The 20,502-nt window shown below is 32.4% G+C and overlaps 2 protein-coding genes across 2 annotated transcripts in view; one reads left to right on the top strand and one right to left on the bottom strand.

Moving 5' to 3' along the window:
- The window catches only part of LOC105337927 (immunoglobulin superfamily member 10), a 298,746-nt gene that overhangs the window by 58,947 nt on the left and 219,297 nt on the right, over positions 1–20,502 (top strand). The gene's annotated exons all lie outside the window — the stretch shown is intronic.
- Positions 14,279–20,502, bottom strand: part of LOC105329042 (uncharacterized) — a 144,538-nt gene continuing 138,314 nt past the window's right edge. Inside the window, exons 13-17 of the mRNA XM_066075173.1 lie at positions 18,446–18,565; positions 18,199–18,309; positions 18,046–18,108; positions 17,817–17,935; positions 14,279–15,404 (exon numbers count right to left, since the gene is read on the bottom strand). Coding sequence (XP_065931245.1) covers positions 15,231–15,404; positions 17,817–17,935; positions 18,046–18,108; positions 18,199–18,309; positions 18,446–18,565 — 587 coding nt within the window. The 3' untranslated portion in view covers positions 14,279–15,230. The remainder of the gene's footprint in view (positions 15,405–17,816; positions 17,936–18,045; positions 18,109–18,198; positions 18,310–18,445; positions 18,566–20,502) is intronic.

Below are 20,502 nucleotides of genomic sequence, written 5' to 3' on the forward strand. Positions count from 1 at the left end.
ACAAACAAAATTAAAAATTAAATTGTGCCCCCTCCCCGTGGCGGCTTAAGACTTGCTTCTGTGTGCCTACATGTACATCATCGTGTGAACAGATTTAGAGAAGGGGTGGGAGTGAGGGATCCAGACCCCCCCCCCCAATGAGTTATTTTAGGAAGGAAGGAAGGAAGGAGTATTTCTTTCTTAATGTATTATAATGCATCAAATACAATGTAGGCCATGACCTTATGGGGCCGTTCTGACCCCATGAAACAAGAAAATACAAAACATTTTCTAATGTCATTATGATGCATCAAATGCTGTAAAGTACATGCCCCCCCCCCCCCCCGCCCAGGTGTTGTCTTTAACACCCCCTTATGAAACAGACAATGATGATACACTGTATATTTTGTTAACTTCTGAGATCCTCATCCCTACACCATATATTCTTGCTCTTTTTGTCATTGTGCATCAAGTTGTAAATAAGTTATGCCCCCTTGGAGATACCCTGACATTCTAAAACTAGAAATGCTGAAGTATTTTATCTTATTCATTTGTAGTGTTTGATCCATATGGGTTACTGCTTTGTTAAGGAGACTTTACAATTGCCCCAAATAGGCAAATACACCTGCATATAACATTTTGTTTCTAAATCTTAATAAAAGTACTGAAGTACTGAGGGGAGTTGATTTTATCGATTTTCATTTATTTTAAAATCAACTTATCTTGCATGGCAATTAGTTTCTAGTCTGTATTTGAATTAGGCACTTTTTTATTATATGATTTTTTTTAGATTTTTCCGACAAGACTTTCGGAAAACCCCATATGAATGATGTTGTGTAATATTTAAAGATAGAATTCAAACTATGTATTAGTAATCGAAACAATCCTAAAAATCGTATGGACCAGCACTATTGATATCAAACTCTACTCTCGTTCACCTAGACGCTCGGCTGTCTCTGTTAGTCTCCGACAAGCAAGATACCTCTTTGCTTGTCGGAGATTTACAGAGACAGCCGAACGACTGGTTGAACGATACTTTATTACAATCTGGCGTAGTAACACATGAGACTACAAAAATATCTAAATTGTTCGTATTATATAAAATCTGACTATTTTCATAGTGTTTATAGATACGTTTCCTTGAAAAACTATGCTTCAGCATACGTTACATCGAATTTTTTTTTTAATTATTTTCAAGAACTAAGTCTTGTCAGCGGCGATGATTTGTGCTTAGGTCCAAACACTGTGTCACTTTCGGTTTGCCAAAGTAACTGCATAGGAGAGTTGATTAAAATCAACTTTCAAAAATTGAATTAAGCAATTTGCAAAATGTAAGTGTGCATTAGGAGAGAAAAAGCAATCCAGAAATGATTTAAAATTTGCTACTGTACACATATAAGAATGTCAGAAGACTGAATCTTTAGAATCAGGTTTCATTGGTGTGGGTGGGGGGGGGGGGGTGAATGTGGAGTATAAACATTTATAATTTGAATCATTTATTGTTATTAATTTTAACATGTCAAAGAATATTAGTTATTGATTCCAAGGTAGAAATATGACCCCTGATCATATATCAATAGATCATTTGTCATTTATGCAAGGTGTAATGTAATGTTTTTTTAGAATAACAATTTTTACAAGTTTATAAAACTTTTTAGACCCAATTTATATTTTTATTTTAAAAGATCATTCGACAATAAAAAAAAAGAAAAGGGGGGGGGGGGGGGGTGGCGGTTAACAGTTTATATTTGAGTTTGTTTGGGGGTGGGGGTTCCAAGTCATATATTTGACCTTTTTTTTTAAAATAATTTAAAGTAAGACTAAGCCATACTACAGTCATGAACATGAATTGAAGACCAAAACCCAAACTAATACGACTGCCGTCACGAGAAAAGGGCCCTTAAGGTCAAAATTTCACAAATTCACTTTTTTGACAATTCAGATTAGTGAACTCTTTCTGAACACAAATATACAAAGATATCCAATATCTCGTGTGTTTTAAGCATTTTATGCCATTTTTAGTAAGAGATGTTTACACGATTTTGACGTAGCTAGTCGAAAACGTCACGACGTCACGAATGTCAAATTTTGTTTTGCATTAATTTTTTTCTGCTATACTCCTTTCATCGTCTTTAATTGTTTGAAGTAGAATTAATGAATAATTTTCTGTAATTCTAGATTTCTTACAATTTTTGAAAAGATAACAAAACTTTTTGATCATCCAGATATAGTTAAAGTTCTGCAACAATCCAGTTACACTTCCGATTAATCCACATGCAACACCCCCACCCCCGAACATAATATAGATAGATAAAGGATATTAAAGAAACAAAAATCAAATTTCTCCTCAACCTTTAAATACATCAAAGTTATTTAAGCTAAATAAGCAAACAGGTAACAAACATAGATAAAGATGGTCAGATGCGTATGTTTCCCCAATTTGGGGGCTATGTTAAATTACATACACGAGTTTATTTTCAAAAAGAGAAATATTTATTCTTTTTTATCAACCTTTTGCACGGAAATTTTATCCCATATTTACTGATATTACTTTTTAATTATCTTAAGTTTATAGTTCTGAAGCAAGTTTAAAATCAATAGCTGTTTTTAAAACTCGGAAGTTATGTGGTGTTAAATAATTTTCCTGATTTTTCTTCTCTTTTATACGTTATCAACACTTAATTCTTATAAAAATGAATCGGCTTTTACTTTCTCACTGAAAAGTTGCAACTTTAAAAATGTGGACAGTTGATTTGAGAGAAAATGTTTCAACAAAAATTGCATTATATTTATAGATTTAAATTTACATAAAATAAGTATGATTCCCTCTATTTCTTTGATTGTAATTCACAGCTGTATATTAACAGACAGGACTGAAAACTACTCGGTCCAGTTCTAACCATGCAGTTTATCGATCAGTCAAATTCTTCAGCAACCTAAGAAAAATCACGGATTTCACGAACTAATCATGATGATGCCAAACTCAAATTCCCATATAAGACACTTTGGCCACAAATTTCATCTAACGTACTGGTGTACATTGACAATAATTCAGTGACATTTACTTACTTTTTACGGTCAATTAAATTCATCAATATATTAAAAGAAAAATGTAAATATAAACAATAAAATGTTTTCTTCGGTGATACATTCTTCGGTATAGATCGCTACCTATTGCTTATGTGTATCGTTTAAATATACTCGTACACACCTACATGTAATTAAGTGTATCAAATAAAACAGATCAACAAAATGCAAAAGCCATCCAAGTGCTGAATCTACACTTCTATTAAATCGCTTAAGTAAGTTTAGGCGAACCGTTGTATTTTTGTGATGCGATTTTTCTAAACCATAATCGTTGAAATAATTAATCATATATTAGCATCAATCACATTTTTTTTTGTCAAAATGCAGGATTGCATGTAACTTCCAATAAGACTTCTGCATTATTAATCCCCATTTTTTGCACTAATCGATAGTACAGTGCCGATAGACGTAGCTTATACTCAGTGAGAAGTAACATTTTTACATGTTGACTAAATTTAATTTTCTTATTATCGATGTTACACGATGAAGAATCTCTCTCTCTCTCTCTCTCTCTCTCTCTCTCTCTCTCTCTCTCTCTCTCTCTCTCTCTCTCTCTCTCTCTCTCTCTCTCTCTCTCACATTGAATACAAAAATCGGCCAAGTGATTATCAATTTAAAAAAATGAAAAATTCAATAATAGTCGTTTATAGAGTGCATACAGTTGAAAACGGCATTCCGAAGTTTAAAAAAAAATCGCGATTCTCGGATATTTTTTTATTGCTGTACATTGTAACAAACACACATAAACATTGACTTCAGCATTACCGAAATTTGTATCTTGTATAAAAAAGAAAAGATGAGAAACCATCATCTATAGAGATGAATTGTACGGCCATGCATGTTATAAATTGTAAATGTCGCACATGTAGTGTTTATATTCATCGATGAACATTATTTTTTTGTTTATTTACAAATCGGCAATTTCATCGACTTGATATCAAAAGTATAATAGTATAATGACTTCATTTACAATTTGTTAAGTTAAAGGAATTTTGAATCATTTATGTTACTTATTTCAGATGAATATAATCATATAAAAATGCTATAAATACATGAAAATGTGGTGAGTTTTCGGGCATGTTATGACTGGTTTTAAAGTAAAATAGCTTAAAACGTACACACAACATGTGGATGTAATTTGGGTTGTTAAATTGCACAAGAAAACAAAATATGTTGCGCTCAAATAATAAACAAGTTTTTCATTCGTGATGGTATATACTTTTGTATTGCTTCTTTAAAGGCACTGTACATGAAAATGTCACTACGAATAAGATTTTTCCACGAAATCAAATCGATATATCAGTGTAGATTTTTACGCTGTGAAAATATTTCTCAAACTCTTCATATCCGTTAGTTACATGCGTTCTAATTCGTTAAATAATTTCAAAATTTGATCGCAAATTCTTTATTAATAGAATACCGGTATGCAAGAATTTATTTTGTATGTCGGCAGTAGCACTATAATTGAGACATAGCCGCTTCACTCGTGTTCCTTCCGACTAATGTAAAAGGTGTAAAATCGTTTCCCGTGCTTATGATTTGAAATATTTGACTTGTATTGTTTCACAGTATATACTGCGCAGATAACTGTTTGCTTTCAAAAAAAAAAAAAGCCTGCTCTGCATTGATTCGGTATTTATCGGCCTTTATCCCCTCTTATCAACAACGAGTAAGCGGTGTATTTTTTTTTTTACTTTTATAAATCATACATGTATTGCTTATGCAAACTAAAGTTGTACGATTTTACTCATAATACTTTATAAATCATCATCATCAGCGGTCTCGCATTCAATTATACGCAATCAGTAAGTGTATGCGAGACGGGCCTTAGGTTTCCAACGATGATTTATAAAAAAAAAAAAAAAGTGGTTTCCAAATTAGAGCATATTTTCATCACACAGTAGAATGGAAAATGTAGTGTATAAGTTTCATAGCGGATGCAAAAGCAGCATTTTTATGATATCTCAGGATCAACTTGTGTGCAATAATACGAGTTCGAAATGTGTAGATATTGGTGTTACATGTGTATATTTTATTTAGTAAAAGTTTATTTTTTTTAAATCCACATATAATACTAGGCTGAAAAATATCAAACGCGGTATTAAAACAAAGTTAGGCTCCAGTTATTAAAAAAAAAATGACACAGACGCAGAAAAAAATAGAAACAGAAAATTACAAAACATGCGTTTACAATGCCGCTACTTTGACGTCGTTTTCTGAGCATAGTGACGTCAAAAGATAAGGGCCCTTTTCTCATGACGGCAGTCATACATATACATATACATATATACGTAGGAAGCATTACAAAACATATATTATTGATCTATATCTGGGTTCTTAAATTGAATCATATATCATGAACATATATTATTGTTTCTTTGTTCAAGGCATTTCAGATGGTATTTAGGCCATGATCCCAAGTGCTCTTCCTGAAATTATCAAATATCATAAAAACCATTGAGATCCCCACCTTAATCCAAAGATATTATTCCTCCTTAGATCATGGCACATCAGATCATTATGGCATGTATGTTATGACTCTAAGGGGTCATTCTGACCCCCTTAGAATCAGAAATTGTCAACTATCTTTAAATTATTGATGTTTGATGATCCTATCTCTATTTAATCTTTATTCTAAAGTCTCTCGAATGAAATTTTGAGACGTATTGTTTTCAACGGAAGACCTTTTACTTATTCTGTTGATAAAATCTTTTTATTCTTTTTTTTCTTCTAGACGTTTTTTAAAACTCGAATATCTCGCTGGTTTGTTGTCCTATAAAGTTAAAATTTTCAGGGCTAATTGGTAGTTACTATTTCTCAATATCTAGGGAAAATCGTTGAAATCAACACTTCTGGTACCAAGTTATTCTCCTTTTTAAAGAAAATATAGGCATTCCTATGCACACAAAGGCTCTGAAACCGCCAGTAGCATGTGTTACAAAGTCACAAATCTTAAAAATATATAGATTGAACGTTGTCCTCTGAGTTTTATTTTTACAATTTTCCCCCTTTAAAGTTTCAAAAAATTAATTTGAATTTTGTGCTTCAAAAATACTGATTTTTTGTTGTGTTTATATCTCGTAGATCTTTAGTTTAAAATTTTCTCTGAACACATACAAAACAAAATATGTGCAAAATATCACGGGCTTTCACTTGACACCATTGAAAAAGGGCTGACCCTTTACATTAGGGGTCTAGAGCCCTTAAAAGTCTTGGCTTCATAACTCAAAAATTGTTAATATTTTGTTATAGCTGTCGATAGAAAAGTTGTTTATTATGGGGTTATCAATGTCGTTACAAAATTAGTTTGTACCGGTAATGCATAATATGAGTGTAAAAAGCTTGCCTTGTTAACATGTACCTGTTTTCATTTGGCAAGAAATTGAATAGTCGTCGTGCGTATAACGGACATAAATTAACAGCTGGGCGTGTACCAGCATATACGGGATATTTTAATTCGTTAGAAAAGGTGTCTTAAAAGTATACGTGTAAATGTTTTTTTACAGCCTTTTTTTTGGAGTTTCCTCTGTTTAGTTCTTATAGTGGACAACCGTTAAAAAAACAAGCAAAAAATAAACGTTCATTTTCTTATCTAGTGAGATACATAAAATGGATTTTTAAAGAAATAACTTCCATGAAAAAGATTTGAGTCATTTCAAATCGACCTCAATTCTTAGTTGTCATTACATAACTCATCCCTCGCCCGCGGCCGAGAAAATCGGTCGCCATGGTGGCGGCTGGACTACGTTACCTAGCGGTCAGCGGGTATCTAACACAAGAGTTGCGTCTGTCATATTTGATTTTATTTAACCGCAAACACAAGAATCGTTTTTATATTGACTACACATTAAAGCATACACTTCTTAATTTGAATTTAACGATAGAGTGTCAATTATGAAACCGCTCTTTTAATTCATACAAACAATGCGATTCTCAAACTGAAGCAATATCAGACAAATAGATCAACTGTGGGATTTAAGGGAAAAAAAAAACTTATATTTATTAGAGTTTAGTCATCATACTGCAAACATTTAAAACCTTCCTGGGTTCTGAGCTCTCTATGTGTGTTTTACCTTTACGCAAGTTATCCGATCCCTCATCCGCGGCCGAGGAGATCGGTCGCGGCTGCACTACCTAGAGGTCAGCGGTTATCTACTTACAAGATATACTTATTTGAGTTTATATACAAGAACTTTTTTTTATGTTCTAAAAGTTTGTTCATCTTCAATTTATTGAATTAAACATATAGAATATAAATTTAGGAGTCGTTCTAAAAATTGATAAAAGCGATATTATTCCAAATCAGAAATATCGTCAGAAGTAAATCAATGGTGAATTTTGAAGACTAAATTGTTCTAAAAATTATACTAACTATGTTTTAGATAAGCAACGAACAACCACAAAGATTAAACCTTAAAATGATGATCACCCCTCGCACATAGCCAAGGGTATCCTGTGCGAGTTGACATGTGATCTGCTGTAGCTTCTTGTTCTTCTACATGTACGTTATCACACGTGCAGTGCATGTTTATTGATATTTTGTACTATCCAAACCATTTGTTTATTCTAGATTTTGACCAGTACATGTAAGATTAACTTGTGTTTTTAAACATAAAACAAAATTATTTACCCACGAATATTTCCGCTAAAAACTGCTGAGAGGTTTTACAGATATCGTAGAAAGACGTTTTCATAGCGTTGCACAAAAATGAGAGAGAGAGAGAGAGAGAGAGAGAGAGAGAGAGAGAGAGAGAGAGAGAGAGAGAGAGAGAGAGAGAGAGAGAGAGAGAGAGAGAAAGAGAAAGAGAAAGAGAGAGAGATGAAAATTGGAAGCAGAATTTAGAAAAGAAAACACTCTCCAAGTGTTCAAGGCAGGATAAAAAACCAAATATCGAATTAACACATGCGACAGAGGCTGACACGATAAAAGAATTGTCCGGATTGAGGGATTCAGTGATTATTTTAAGAATGTTCACATGAGTTTTTAAACAAGTTTTATTTAGATTTTATCGGTTACATGATCACAGTGCAAGGGCTTAATTTTTTTCAAAATGTGGCGAAATTCAATTTTTCGCCACAGTGTCACATTCCCACCCGTGTGTTTATTCGGTCAATTTACGCTAATTCAATTCGCTCCACGTGCAACCGAAAATCTCGTGTCGCTTCAGCACACATAGCTCAGAATATTGCCCCCGGGCTGCAGATCAGCAATTGTTATATAATTGAGTAACATATGGAAAGGAGCTTTCACTGCAATTGTTAAACAATAATTATCTAAATATTAAATGTCAATCATCGTCACATTAAAGGTGTGATATGGTAATCTAAGAATGTGGCTAAAAAATTAACTTGTTGAACACGCTAAACTTCTATAGTTATGAACAGAATAAAATATATCAATATTATTATCAGAGACATAGATAACTTAATAAGTTATTTATGTCTCTGATATTATAAGTTAAAAGTTTTAAATAAAATTTGTTCTCAGGATTAGAAGTAATGATATACGACTACATTATGCAATGAAGTCGGTCGTCATAGAAATCATCAGAGTACTGCAAGCGTCGACAGTTTGTTATTTCTTTGGAAGGCCATAGTTCAGTTGACGTGAAGACTATAATATAGCGACTTTTTTGCCTCCCAAAAATGTATGCACTTTATTGCGATGTATATGTGTTCTTGCGGATTATACTAAATTGTTATATGCAAACTGATAAAAAAAATCATTAAAGTTGTGAAGTATGAGGTTGTAATGCAAATTAATTGACTTAAAACTCAGCTGAATATTTTATTTTAAATATAGCTTGTCAAAATAGGAGATTGTTAACTTGTAGCTTGTTAACTCTGAAAAAGTCTAGAACATAAGAAATAAAGTCTTCATGGCTTTCGCTACATCTTCTTATTTATGTGTACGAGTATATAAAGCTATTTTAGATTTTGATTCACTATATACAAAGTGTTGTTTTTCTGAACCTAAAATTTAGATCTATAGAAATTCAGTATCTAACTTCTCAAAAGCTTTGAAACCTTACCACTTGGAAATCATTTAGTGATGCAAATTGACAAATGCCAATAAAAAGACATCATTTGAACCCAAGGCTTCCCTATCCTTTCCGACGATGATGAGAAGAACTCAAATGTGCATACAAATCATACATTTACATGAATATTTATATGTGATATAATAGAAATAATTGAAAAATATAGGTCATGTTTGTGCCGTACAAAACGGGCGAAAAGGATTTATTATACCCCACGAAAATTAATGGGGGGGGGGGGGGGTAAAATAAAAAACACCTTGTCCGTCTGTCCGTCGGTCTATATCTTTCTGATGGAGAAATATTGGAAGTTCTTATTTCATAAAAATATTACTTATTACCTGACGATGCGTCATGACCTTAACCCAAGGTCATTAGGACAAAGGACAAGGTCACTGGCAGGAAAAGTGCAAAATTTGTTCCCAGTCCACTGTGGAATTTCTTTCTTCACACAAAGATTGCTTATGACCTGAGAGTGTATAATGATTTGTTCCTAAGTCTTTTGAGGAGAAACATTGGGAGTTTCTATTTCATATAAATAAAAGATTCCTTATGACCGATGATGTGTCATGAACTTGATCCAGGGTCAGTTGTGCAAGATCAAAGTCATATTAAAAAATGCTTAATTCCTGTCTGTGTCATATCTTGTATTAATGGAAATGAGTAAAAGCTAAAGTTTGACAAAAAATTGCTTGTGACCTGTAAACATACCCTGTCTTGTCTGACTCACTATAAGAAAAAGAAGCATCAATTATTCTCTAATAGAGAAATACGTGAGTTATGATTTTTTTGTTAGCGGGGGTATCACTTGTGAGCTTGCTAACAGTATCTTTTAGATGGTCCAGTGGGAGCACTGTCCCCGCCCCCTTTCTCGCAACCAAAATTTTCCTAAAGTTAATGTTTAGAAAATTGATTTTTGGGGCACCATCCCCCCACCGCCACACACACACTTTTATTATAATCATACATGAATTAATTATATACATGTACATATATGATGTTTTTTTAAAGTTATTCTAAACGTGAAGTAAGTTAAACGAAGAACTTGCCTGGTATAAAAATAATACTTTGAAATTGAGTCTCGTTTTACCGAAGATATGCCTTTATCTGTTTAATGAGTGGTGCAACTTTTCAATACTCAGTCTAGAGGTTACATAGAAAACAGACATGACTTAATTTGTTTATCTCCATTTGAAGAGTTCCAATCACTTTTCTAAAGCTCTTATTGGTAAGAATAAATGGTCGTGTAAAGATGACCTTTTTATTAATACTGGGTCTATCAGGCTCTGACAAGTGTGAGCAGAAGGTGGTTTTAATCAGACTGATGAACAATCCTTTCGCGACACGAAGTTGCGACGGAAGACCTACTCGTTGCTTTGCAACGAGCTCGGCTCTAGTTACATCTATTATTATACTTCATCTTCTTTTTAACGTGTTTCTCAGAGATAGCTGAACAGAATGGTACAAATTCTAGTATACGATTGGCCTGCATATCTAGTTGTGCACCCTGGTTAGATTTTTCTCATTTTGGGATGGACAACCACTTTTTGGGGGGGGGGGGCTTGTAGGAAGAATCGTAGACTTTATTGTAAATGGTAACTTAAAAACGGACAAAGATAATAATATAGGGTTTTCATAATCATATATTGACTGTTACTGGCAATATATAGGGTTTATTTGATCTGACCCCAGGGGTCATCCCCACCCCCCAGGAATTGGAAATTACAACATATCTCAGAAACTGTTTTAATCATGACCCCTAAACTATATATATTCTTGTTTCTGATGTCAAGGGGCATCAAATGTTATGTCAGTCATGCGCCCTGTCGGCGGTCCTGACCCCCCTTGAACAGCAAGTCCCTTAATATCTTCAAAACGGTTGAGATCCCCACCCTTAAACCATATACATGTTCCCCGTGTCAAGGGGCATCAAACTGTGTGTAGGCTATGGGCCCCAAGGGTGGTCGTGACCCACCCCGAACAGGAAGTGCACGAATATCTCGAAAACGGTTGAGATCCCCACCTCTTAACCATATATTTTCTTGATCCTTAAAGGGCATCAAACGGTATGTAGGTAATGGGACTCAGGGTTAAATTTAATTTTTCAAAACCGTAATGAACATCTATAGAACAGTCCCTATCATATCCCAAGATATGATGTGTCTATCCATCATATTATAAAAGGAGTTCTAGGATCTATTTTTCTTTTTCTTTTTTGGAGTGATGAACGTCAATTTTCTGCTACTGTTTAACTCCTTGGATGAAATTTAAATTTTCAAAACCTTACTGCACATCTATAGAACAGTCCCTATCATACCCCAAGATATGATGTGTCTATCCATTAAATCATAGGAAGAGTCCTGGGATCTATGTTTTTTTTGAGTGATAAACGTCAATTTTCTGCTACTATTTGAATCCCCAGATGAAATTAAAAGTTCTAAAACCTTATTGCACATCTATAGGACAGCCACAATTATATCCCAAGAGATGACGTAGCTACTCTAAAAGTTGTAAGAGGAGTTCAGGGAACCATATTTTTTTTTGCAAAAAAACGTCATTTTTTGTTGCCCACTGATCCCCTTAATAAAAAAAAAATTCTGGAACCTGATCACGCCTGAATATGACACCCCCAATCATATTCTAGAAGATCATTTGGCTACTGCCAAAAAAATGCCGTTTTTGAAACCAGTTTTTAAAAACACGTCATTTTTTCAGGCATTAAATGACCCCAGGGACAAAATTGAAAATTCCGAAACCTTTTTGCGCATCTATAGGATACCCTAAAACATATTCCAAGAGATGATTGGCTACAGTTGAAAATGTAGGAGGAGTTCGAGGAAAAAGGTTTTTTTTGTGAAAAAACGTCATTTTTTACCAATTATTTGACCCCCAAGATTACCAGAGAAATTTTGAAACCTTTTTACAAAAAAACATGACACCCCAAATCAAACTCCAAGAGTTAAGTTTGCTTGTTTGAGAAAGTAAAACGTGACAGACGGACGGACAGACGGACGGAACAGGGAAACAACAATAAATTTCTTTAGAAAGTGCGGGTATAAAAATAAAAAAAAAACCGAGCTGGAGTAGTAAGTGTTATTGTTAATAAAAACAAGACAGATTTATTTCCCAATGATATATTTTTATTTATTAAATATATTAATAAAATGATGGCATTGTTGATTAGAAAGAATAAATTTACATACAGTACCGATAAGACCCAACCTAACAGAAAGCAGATCCAAACTAAACCCTGGGTTTACTTTCGGGTTTTTCTTGGGGTTTACTCCGGGTTTACTAGAAGAAATGCAACGAAAACATAAGGTGAACACAGAGTAAACCCCAATCAAAAGATAATCCTTAAAGCATAGGCTTGAAATGTATTTTAAATATACAAGGGGCGATAATTACAGGTGGAAGGATGGTAATATAGATGATGGGTCTCCATTATGCTTCAGTGTGCAAAGTGGACCCCAAAAGCAAATCTCGAGTAAACCCAAAGTAAACCCCGAGTGGACACGACACAGATTCTCAAAAAGCAGACTCCAAGTAAATTCCGAGTAAATAAAGAAAGTAGATCTAGAGTTCAGATGCGCGGGGGTGTTAAGGAATCATATGGAATCTGAGTTACATGTAATTCCGTGAAATCACAAATCTTAGTTATTATGTACATATTCAAATATTTGAGCAACGAAACGTAGACAAACACAAATAAAAAAAATACTGAGGACATTTTTCCCCAGAATTTAGTTTGTATTACCTAGATTTACACATTGATGACGTCAAGACTAAAAGTTGAATGTCGTGTGAATATGATCGGAAAGCATTGTAAACATATTAGAAATATAACTAATCTAAGAACTCTAATACAATTTTGTGTAGTGATTTATAAAGAACCGAACATAAGAATACTGGGGGAGATGTTAGTTTTATTAATCATGCGCTAAAAGGTATGTAAATTTGCTTTTATGAGGCTTTCCTCTGTCGTTGTTTACGATATAAAAATCCGACTAGAACAACACTACCCTGTATATATTGAACTTTAAATTGTATATGTATCGTTAGTTGATAAATGCTTAAATTGAAAAGTGCTGCTAGAATCCCATGTTGTGTGTTGTTTTGATGCAATTTGCCGTTTCCGTGCAAACTTTATAAAAGTTGGAAAGGTTTTACGAGAACAGGATGAATAACTTTTTAATAAGGAAAAACATATGATTCTAGCAGCGGTTTTGATTAAACTTAAATGTTTAGCCTTCACTTGGTATGTTTGTGATCTTATTCAAAATAATTATTTGATTTCACAATTTTTAAAATAATAGTCAAAATAAGATGCTAAATTGCCCATATGTTTCCTTAACACCCCTGCATGGGGTCTGCTCTCGGGTGGGGTGGGTCTGGTCGTTAAAGTATAAAAAAAATTCAGCGAAAACTTCTAAAGCATACAAATCTTGCTGTTATAATGAATAAACAAGGACAAACTTAAATGGAAAATATAATTCATGTATATGATAACAAATTGAACGATTATAAAGATATGTTTAAAAAAAAATGATGCTAAGCTTAAGTTTGGCTATACAAATTGATTGTTGGACATTCAAAATTCAACAATGAATAAAAACCCAGACAATATTATCAACAAATTCAGGTTTCTTTTTATTACAGCTGCTGAAAATAAATAATAAAAAAAAACACGATATTTTATTCAAGCATACTCTTACAGAAACTTTATAACGGTTACTTCTTTGACCGGTTTAGCTTTCTTTCAGCAGTGATGGTTTCACAAAATCTACGTTATTTATAGTAAATAATAATGCTACGACCTAAATATACATGCATCTACATAAAATATTCAATAATATTTAACTCTGTAAGTATGTACAGCAATATACTCAACCAAAAAAGCTACAAAAAGCTACTTAAATTATTATTGATGTTATTAAACACTTCAAACAAACTTTTACAAACATAACTAAGAATGCTAAATAATGAACAGTAAAAATAGATTATAAAAATAGAAGAACAAATGTTAATTTTCACACTTGATCTCTATTTTTTTTTTTAAAGTTTTAACATAATCACATTTTTTTTTTTTTAGAAGTAATAAAAAATAATAAAATACAATGAAATAAAGTCTCATGAAAAAGAATGTTTGAAATGCAATTAAAAAACCTTGCGGTATTAAATAGTTTGTAGCAAATACAAATAAAAAAAAATGAAAAAAAAAATAGCAAAACCCCAAAGAAGAACATAAAGGCATACCAAAAAAATAATCATATTAAATAAAATTCTGAAAAAAGTGTCTAATGTTCCAAAAATATTTGCCATTCAATATTAAAATACAGTATGTTTATTTTGCATCACAAAAAAGTGCGCCCAGATATGGTCTGCATCTTTTAAGAATTTAAGTTTGATGCATACACATGCTTATTATATTGTTCGGCATTATTCTCAAACCCTAATATCAAATTGATTTTAAAAAGATGTTGTGATCTATAACGAATCAATTATGTTACAGTACAATGTCTTAGTTGAATTGTTCCAATCAGAGAGTTGTTATAGTCAATACCACAAAAAATATCACAATTGTATTAGTTATTCAAGTTGTTAATTATCATTCCACTAAAAAAAAAGACATGAGAGTTGCAAGTTATATTGTTTTACATTTGCTTTTTTTCGCATTAATGAAGAGAATGCAATTAGAAAAAGAAAGGTCTAAAATGATTGATCTATTTTTCATCCTGGCAAAAACATTATAAAATCGATAAAACACAAACGGAATACGGAATATATAGGTAGTGAAGTTATGAACTATCTAACTAGAGTAAACAGAAAATTAAAGCATTAATTCGACGAGTAAAAGAGCCAATATTGAAAGCAGGTATTTATTTTATTTGTTTATACCCGGTAATAATACGACGCCTTCTCAAGCATAACATCCGTAAGAAAGATTAGAAAAGATTAGAAGGTTAGAAAGAGTCTCCCAGTATCCATTCTGTTAAGTTTAACACACCTTTTGAGATACCATTATTATACAACAAAAACCAAATTGTACTTTTACTTAAAAATATTTAAATAAAGGTTCTTTTTTCTACTGCTAAAATTAAAAAAAAACATCTTCCTTTCCATATCCTACTTTCCCTCTTTGTCATGTGTTTCCGGTGTACGTGGCGCTTTCTTTGAGAAATCCACGAACGTGTACTCTGTCCGATCTTCCTCGCCGTGTATAACGGGCGTCTGGTTCGTGTCTGAACCTTCGGGTTTGTTCGTAAAATCTACGTCAATGTAGATTAATCCCTCGTCATTCTACAAAAATAAATCAAACTGTGACACACATTGTGTAACTTTTGTCAGAACTGTATATATAAATCAATGACATTGAAAAGTCTCATCTGAAAAGACAATCATTGACTCCATCACGTAATAAATTATTGACTATACTTGTGATTGTTTTTAAACTTTTTTTTTTAATCAAATATTATTTATGTTTCACCGACATGTTATTTTTATCAGCAGCTATTTTCATTGATGAAATGTTTAAATAGTCACATTTAATAATATACTATACTGGTAGAATGTTTGGCTTTTAAACATTAATCAATTATTCAAGATAATTGTAACTGTGGGATGCGTTAACGTTAATGATTCCATAAATAAGTTAATTGACACTAATATTTCAAGGCCATTGTTTCCGTGTTAAAGTTATTTTTTATCTTTTATCGTGATACCCGTACTTTCTCAACTTTTATAGTATTATATTGTTTTAAGAGAGAAATGAAAATATTATGAAATATTCAATCGTATATATTTTTTATTCGTTTGACAGAACACTCGTCCATTAAGTCAAACACAATAAAGAAACACGCATTATTATAAACCTCACATGTAAAACTTCATATAGAATAGTTTGATTAAAAAACAAAATGACAGTTTAAAAAAAAAACAACAACCAAAAAACAGCATATTGAACGATACAACCCCCCCCCCCACCCCCACACACCAAAATACAAAAAACAAAACAAAACAAAAAAACAAAACAAAACAAAAACAAATTAACGAGGGATGTCCAAAAAGTTCGTGGACAAATATAATTTTATTCCAAATTACGGCGCCGTTACCACGATGTCATTACAATGTTTCAATATAGCGTATGATAAGTATATGCATAAAAATCAGAGCAATATACATTTTTATATTGGAGTTATCATTCTACATACATTGCCTTTACAGGCCGCACGACTCAGTCTGACGTTTGCTATAACGTCGTAGTACTGGGTTTACCTGAAAATATGCTGCATTACCCATTGGTCGGAGAGTACAATCGCATACTCAATCAAAATGTGCCACTTACAGAGAAGTAAACTAAACTATTTTGATGGTTTTTCTGTTTCTTTAATCGTTTGTTTTGTTTCTATCGATCTTTTACTTCAGTTGATACCATTTTATGATAAGGCACTTTTCCGTGCCGTCAAATGACGTCGCTCCTTTAGGCGTTTTTAAAGACATGTTGTTGCCATATTATCTTTAAGAATTCCTCTGCTACTTTTAGAATAACTTCATACGACGTATGAAAAGAACGTTCACCATACAGACTGCATCCTAATAGAAGATTATGACGCTTTAAATGTTTTTTTAAAATTGTAAATATGAATATCTAAAAATTCCATTACAAAATTTTGACAACTTTTACGCTTGGCAATGCGTACTTTCCGCGTCCCTTTGATGCATTAAATTTTAGTTTATTTATATGGAAAACATTAAAAACCACTTTAGTTTGATTTGAAATTTTAGAACAGAGATATAATCATTTAAATTGACAACAACTCGATTGTGAACTTTTTGGACAACCCTCGTATATGTATGACGAAAATAAACCTCCACTTTCCTAATAAGTAGCAAATGTCCAGAGTCTTTTGAGGTAGAAAGGAAAATAAGTTAACCACAACATTAAATTAAAGTATGATATTTTAACACAGATATCTTACAAAAAGGTGTTCAAGAGCCTCTCCATGCACTATCCAAAATGTTATTTTTATTCGATACATTAGCCACATACTTTACTTCGACTTTGTTCTCCATTACTGGCGTGACTATTTCAAAGTTGAAGCAACTCTCTGTGTTTTCATATGGTTGAAATTTATTATAATTTTTCTTTTTCTTTTTTGCATTTGCTTTGCAAAGAATTCATCGCAAATACATTCAGTTTATATTACACAAGTGATATGCATAGCATCGTCATTGGAAACCTTTTAAATCAGTTCTCTGATTTGATTCCATCAATCAATAAGGTGCATTTACAAAACTAACCGCAACAATGAAAAAAAGGTAAAACCTATATTATGTTTATCGTCACTGATTAACTCGTTCTTAGTATATCGCTTGTTAGACTCACTAAATTATATCATTATTAACACATGGAAGATGCGAACTTAGCTTACTAATCAATAAAAGCATTTTATTAAAAAAAAAACACCCAAATAATCAGTTCAATTGTATCTTTTATCATTACATGTACTGATGAGCTATCATATATTGTGAATAGAAAAAGAAAAAAAATATTTCATTGATGAGTAAAGATAAAGCCTTCACAATTTTTTTCGTGTTTGACAAGGCTGGATATCAAATCAAACTAATTTAGATTATTTTCATCTACACACCTATCCTAAGCATTGGCTAAAATTTACCCTTTGTCTAATAATCATTGTTACAAAGCCTTACTGTTTTACGAGAGCCTACAGGTGATACGTTTTTCTCTTCAAACGATCCCTTCTTCCAACTGTTTTTCTCTTTACTTTTCTTCGTTTTAACCAGTTTGGTCTTTGTTGTTGATTCTCCACCTTACAAAATGATTTATATATTTCAAAAAATTATCGATTATTAGCGTTTTTCATAAGTCCTTATAGAAAATTCTAAAATATTTTTTTAATTATAAATGAATATAATATACCTTTCTTCGTGATACTCTTGTCAACAACGGCATACGTTTCTGTACCATGGTGTGATTCGTCTTCTATAGTAAATTGATCACAATATATCCAAACCAAATAAATATTTGAAAGAGAACGAAAGAAGAGAGATAACATTTATCGACTTAGTGTACCTTTTTTGTCCGTGCTATACTTTGTTGATATTGTAGCTTCCAATTTGGTTTCTTTTGGAAGGCTTTTATCAACAGCTGCGTACATTCCACTCGTTGAATTTCTATTATAGCCTAGGAATCGATGAATATATATTATTGTGTACAAAGAAGGATACAAAAAGAGAAAGAGGGAATGGAGAGACTGAAAATAAGTAATGATGAAAAACATATGCATAAAACAATAATCGACAAGCTATATAAAACATACCATAGTCATCTTTCGTCGCACCACTTGTCCCTGTTTTGTCTTTCATCTTATCGTTCGATGTTTTACTTTTATCAACAACTGCATACATTTCTGTCCCATCTTGTGTGATTTCATTGTCCACTATAATATCGATACGTTATTAAGAAGATCTTGTATTTAAATGAAATGATTTGGAACATGTAAAATAAAATGACCATAGTTAAAAAATAATACCGTAAATCTGGAAATTTTTACCGTAAATAAATTTTTAGCTCGTGCTCTGCATTCGCAAAAACATTTTTCCTAAAAATTAATCAACAACAAAAAAGTAATAACATTTTTGCCGAAGGCTGGTCTCTTCTCCTTACTATATGAACAGGTGCCCGTAAGTAGTGGTCATTTAAAAAAACCTGTTTATATACATGTAACCAGGTAATTACCCCCAAGCTATAACCAGCGTGTGGAGAAGGACTTCACTCGAAATCGGTATATTCGGTTGACTGGTAGCCTCATGTCTATCTTAAGTGTACAATGTACATGTATACGGATGACACTGCATACATGCGTGATTTATTCATAGATATGATATGTACCGGCGTTACACAGAATGTAGCGTTATTTTTTTACCCCATTCACAGTGTACCGGCGGGACACCAAAATTCACGGAATACGAAAATGTGTACAGTATTTTGAATTTTTCGCTGAATGCTGCCATTTTCTTCCCATTCTCGCTCGCTTGACATAGGAAAACGTCTCATTATAAATCCGTATCAAGATACCCGTTTAGGTAGTTTTGTTGCATTTGCTGTTGTTATTGTATATATCGGTAATTTAAACAAGATATAAAGTGCAGACATCAACTCTTACATGATACTATATGAAGTTGGTAAACATAAATTATACGATTCCTGAGAAAATTAGAGGCGGCGGTAATATACGATGCCCGAAGGTTAGCTAACATTGTGCATATCAGTATGTTGACATTTGATATTTGAGTGCTTTTTAGTTTTAGCGCCGATAGAATCCCACAAAATTTAAAGCGTAAAAATCAAATTAATCTATAGCTTTATGACTCGAATTCGCAAAAATAAATCGACGTAAAAATTTCCAGATTTACGGTACTACATTGAATAATGATACTGGTTTAGTGACAGATAGGAATGATAATAAAAATCGGTTTTATTATCTCTTATTCTAATACATTTCCATTAAAGACTGACGGAAGGGTCAATACCTACAACAATTGTCCAGCTTATGGAACAGTGTAAAATATTTAACATATACGTGTTTGTTGTTCTTTTAATTGGTAATGCTTATAATTAATCACGAAGTAGTTTGTATTGATGCATGCATTCATCAATCGTATAGTCTGCAATAAAATATTGAAAACTTATTTTGAACTTTTACTATATCTCAACCGATGTCATATAAAAGATAAAAAAAGTAACTTAAGTAAAATTCTTTTTTTTTTAAGTTAGACTTTTCCTGACACTCGTTTTAAATGTATTTTTGAGACGATGTGAAAGATAACAAAGCTATTATTCTACTTAAGTTACTCGTAATTGTTTAACTTTTTGACTGAAACACAGTATTTCTGGAAATCTGTTCACATTAAATTAAAAAAAAATAAACTTTTATTTTCTATTCTTTGTTAATCTGAAAGTGATCCTAAATTGATATACATGATATAATCCCAAATTACAATACTTCACTTTTTTTCACCAAGAGTTACACACTGAGATATATATATTTACTTAATTGTTGAGCCCATATACTCTAAGATTAATTAATAGTCTAACAAATAGATCTGGGATAACATACACCAGTTTGAATGCGTCCTAGCTAATATAAGATGTATGCTAGTTCTATATATTCAACCTAATACCTGTCAAAATAATGTTTGTCATGAAAAGGAATCTTGTAGAAATATTGTATATTTTATATAGTTGTTTTATGACCTTATTTTTAAAGGAGTTTATCGTTTCGGGATTCACGGATAAATTGCATGGATAAACAGTGAAATGGGTTTTATACCTTGTTTTTAGATTCCCTAGTTTACTGAACTAAACAACACGTAA

The sequence above is a fragment of the Magallana gigas genome, chromosome 1 (assembly GCF_963853765.1).
Source record: "Magallana gigas chromosome 1, xbMagGiga1.1, whole genome shotgun sequence".
Lineage (NCBI taxonomy): Eukaryota > Metazoa > Mollusca > Bivalvia > Ostreida > Ostreidae > Magallana > Magallana gigas.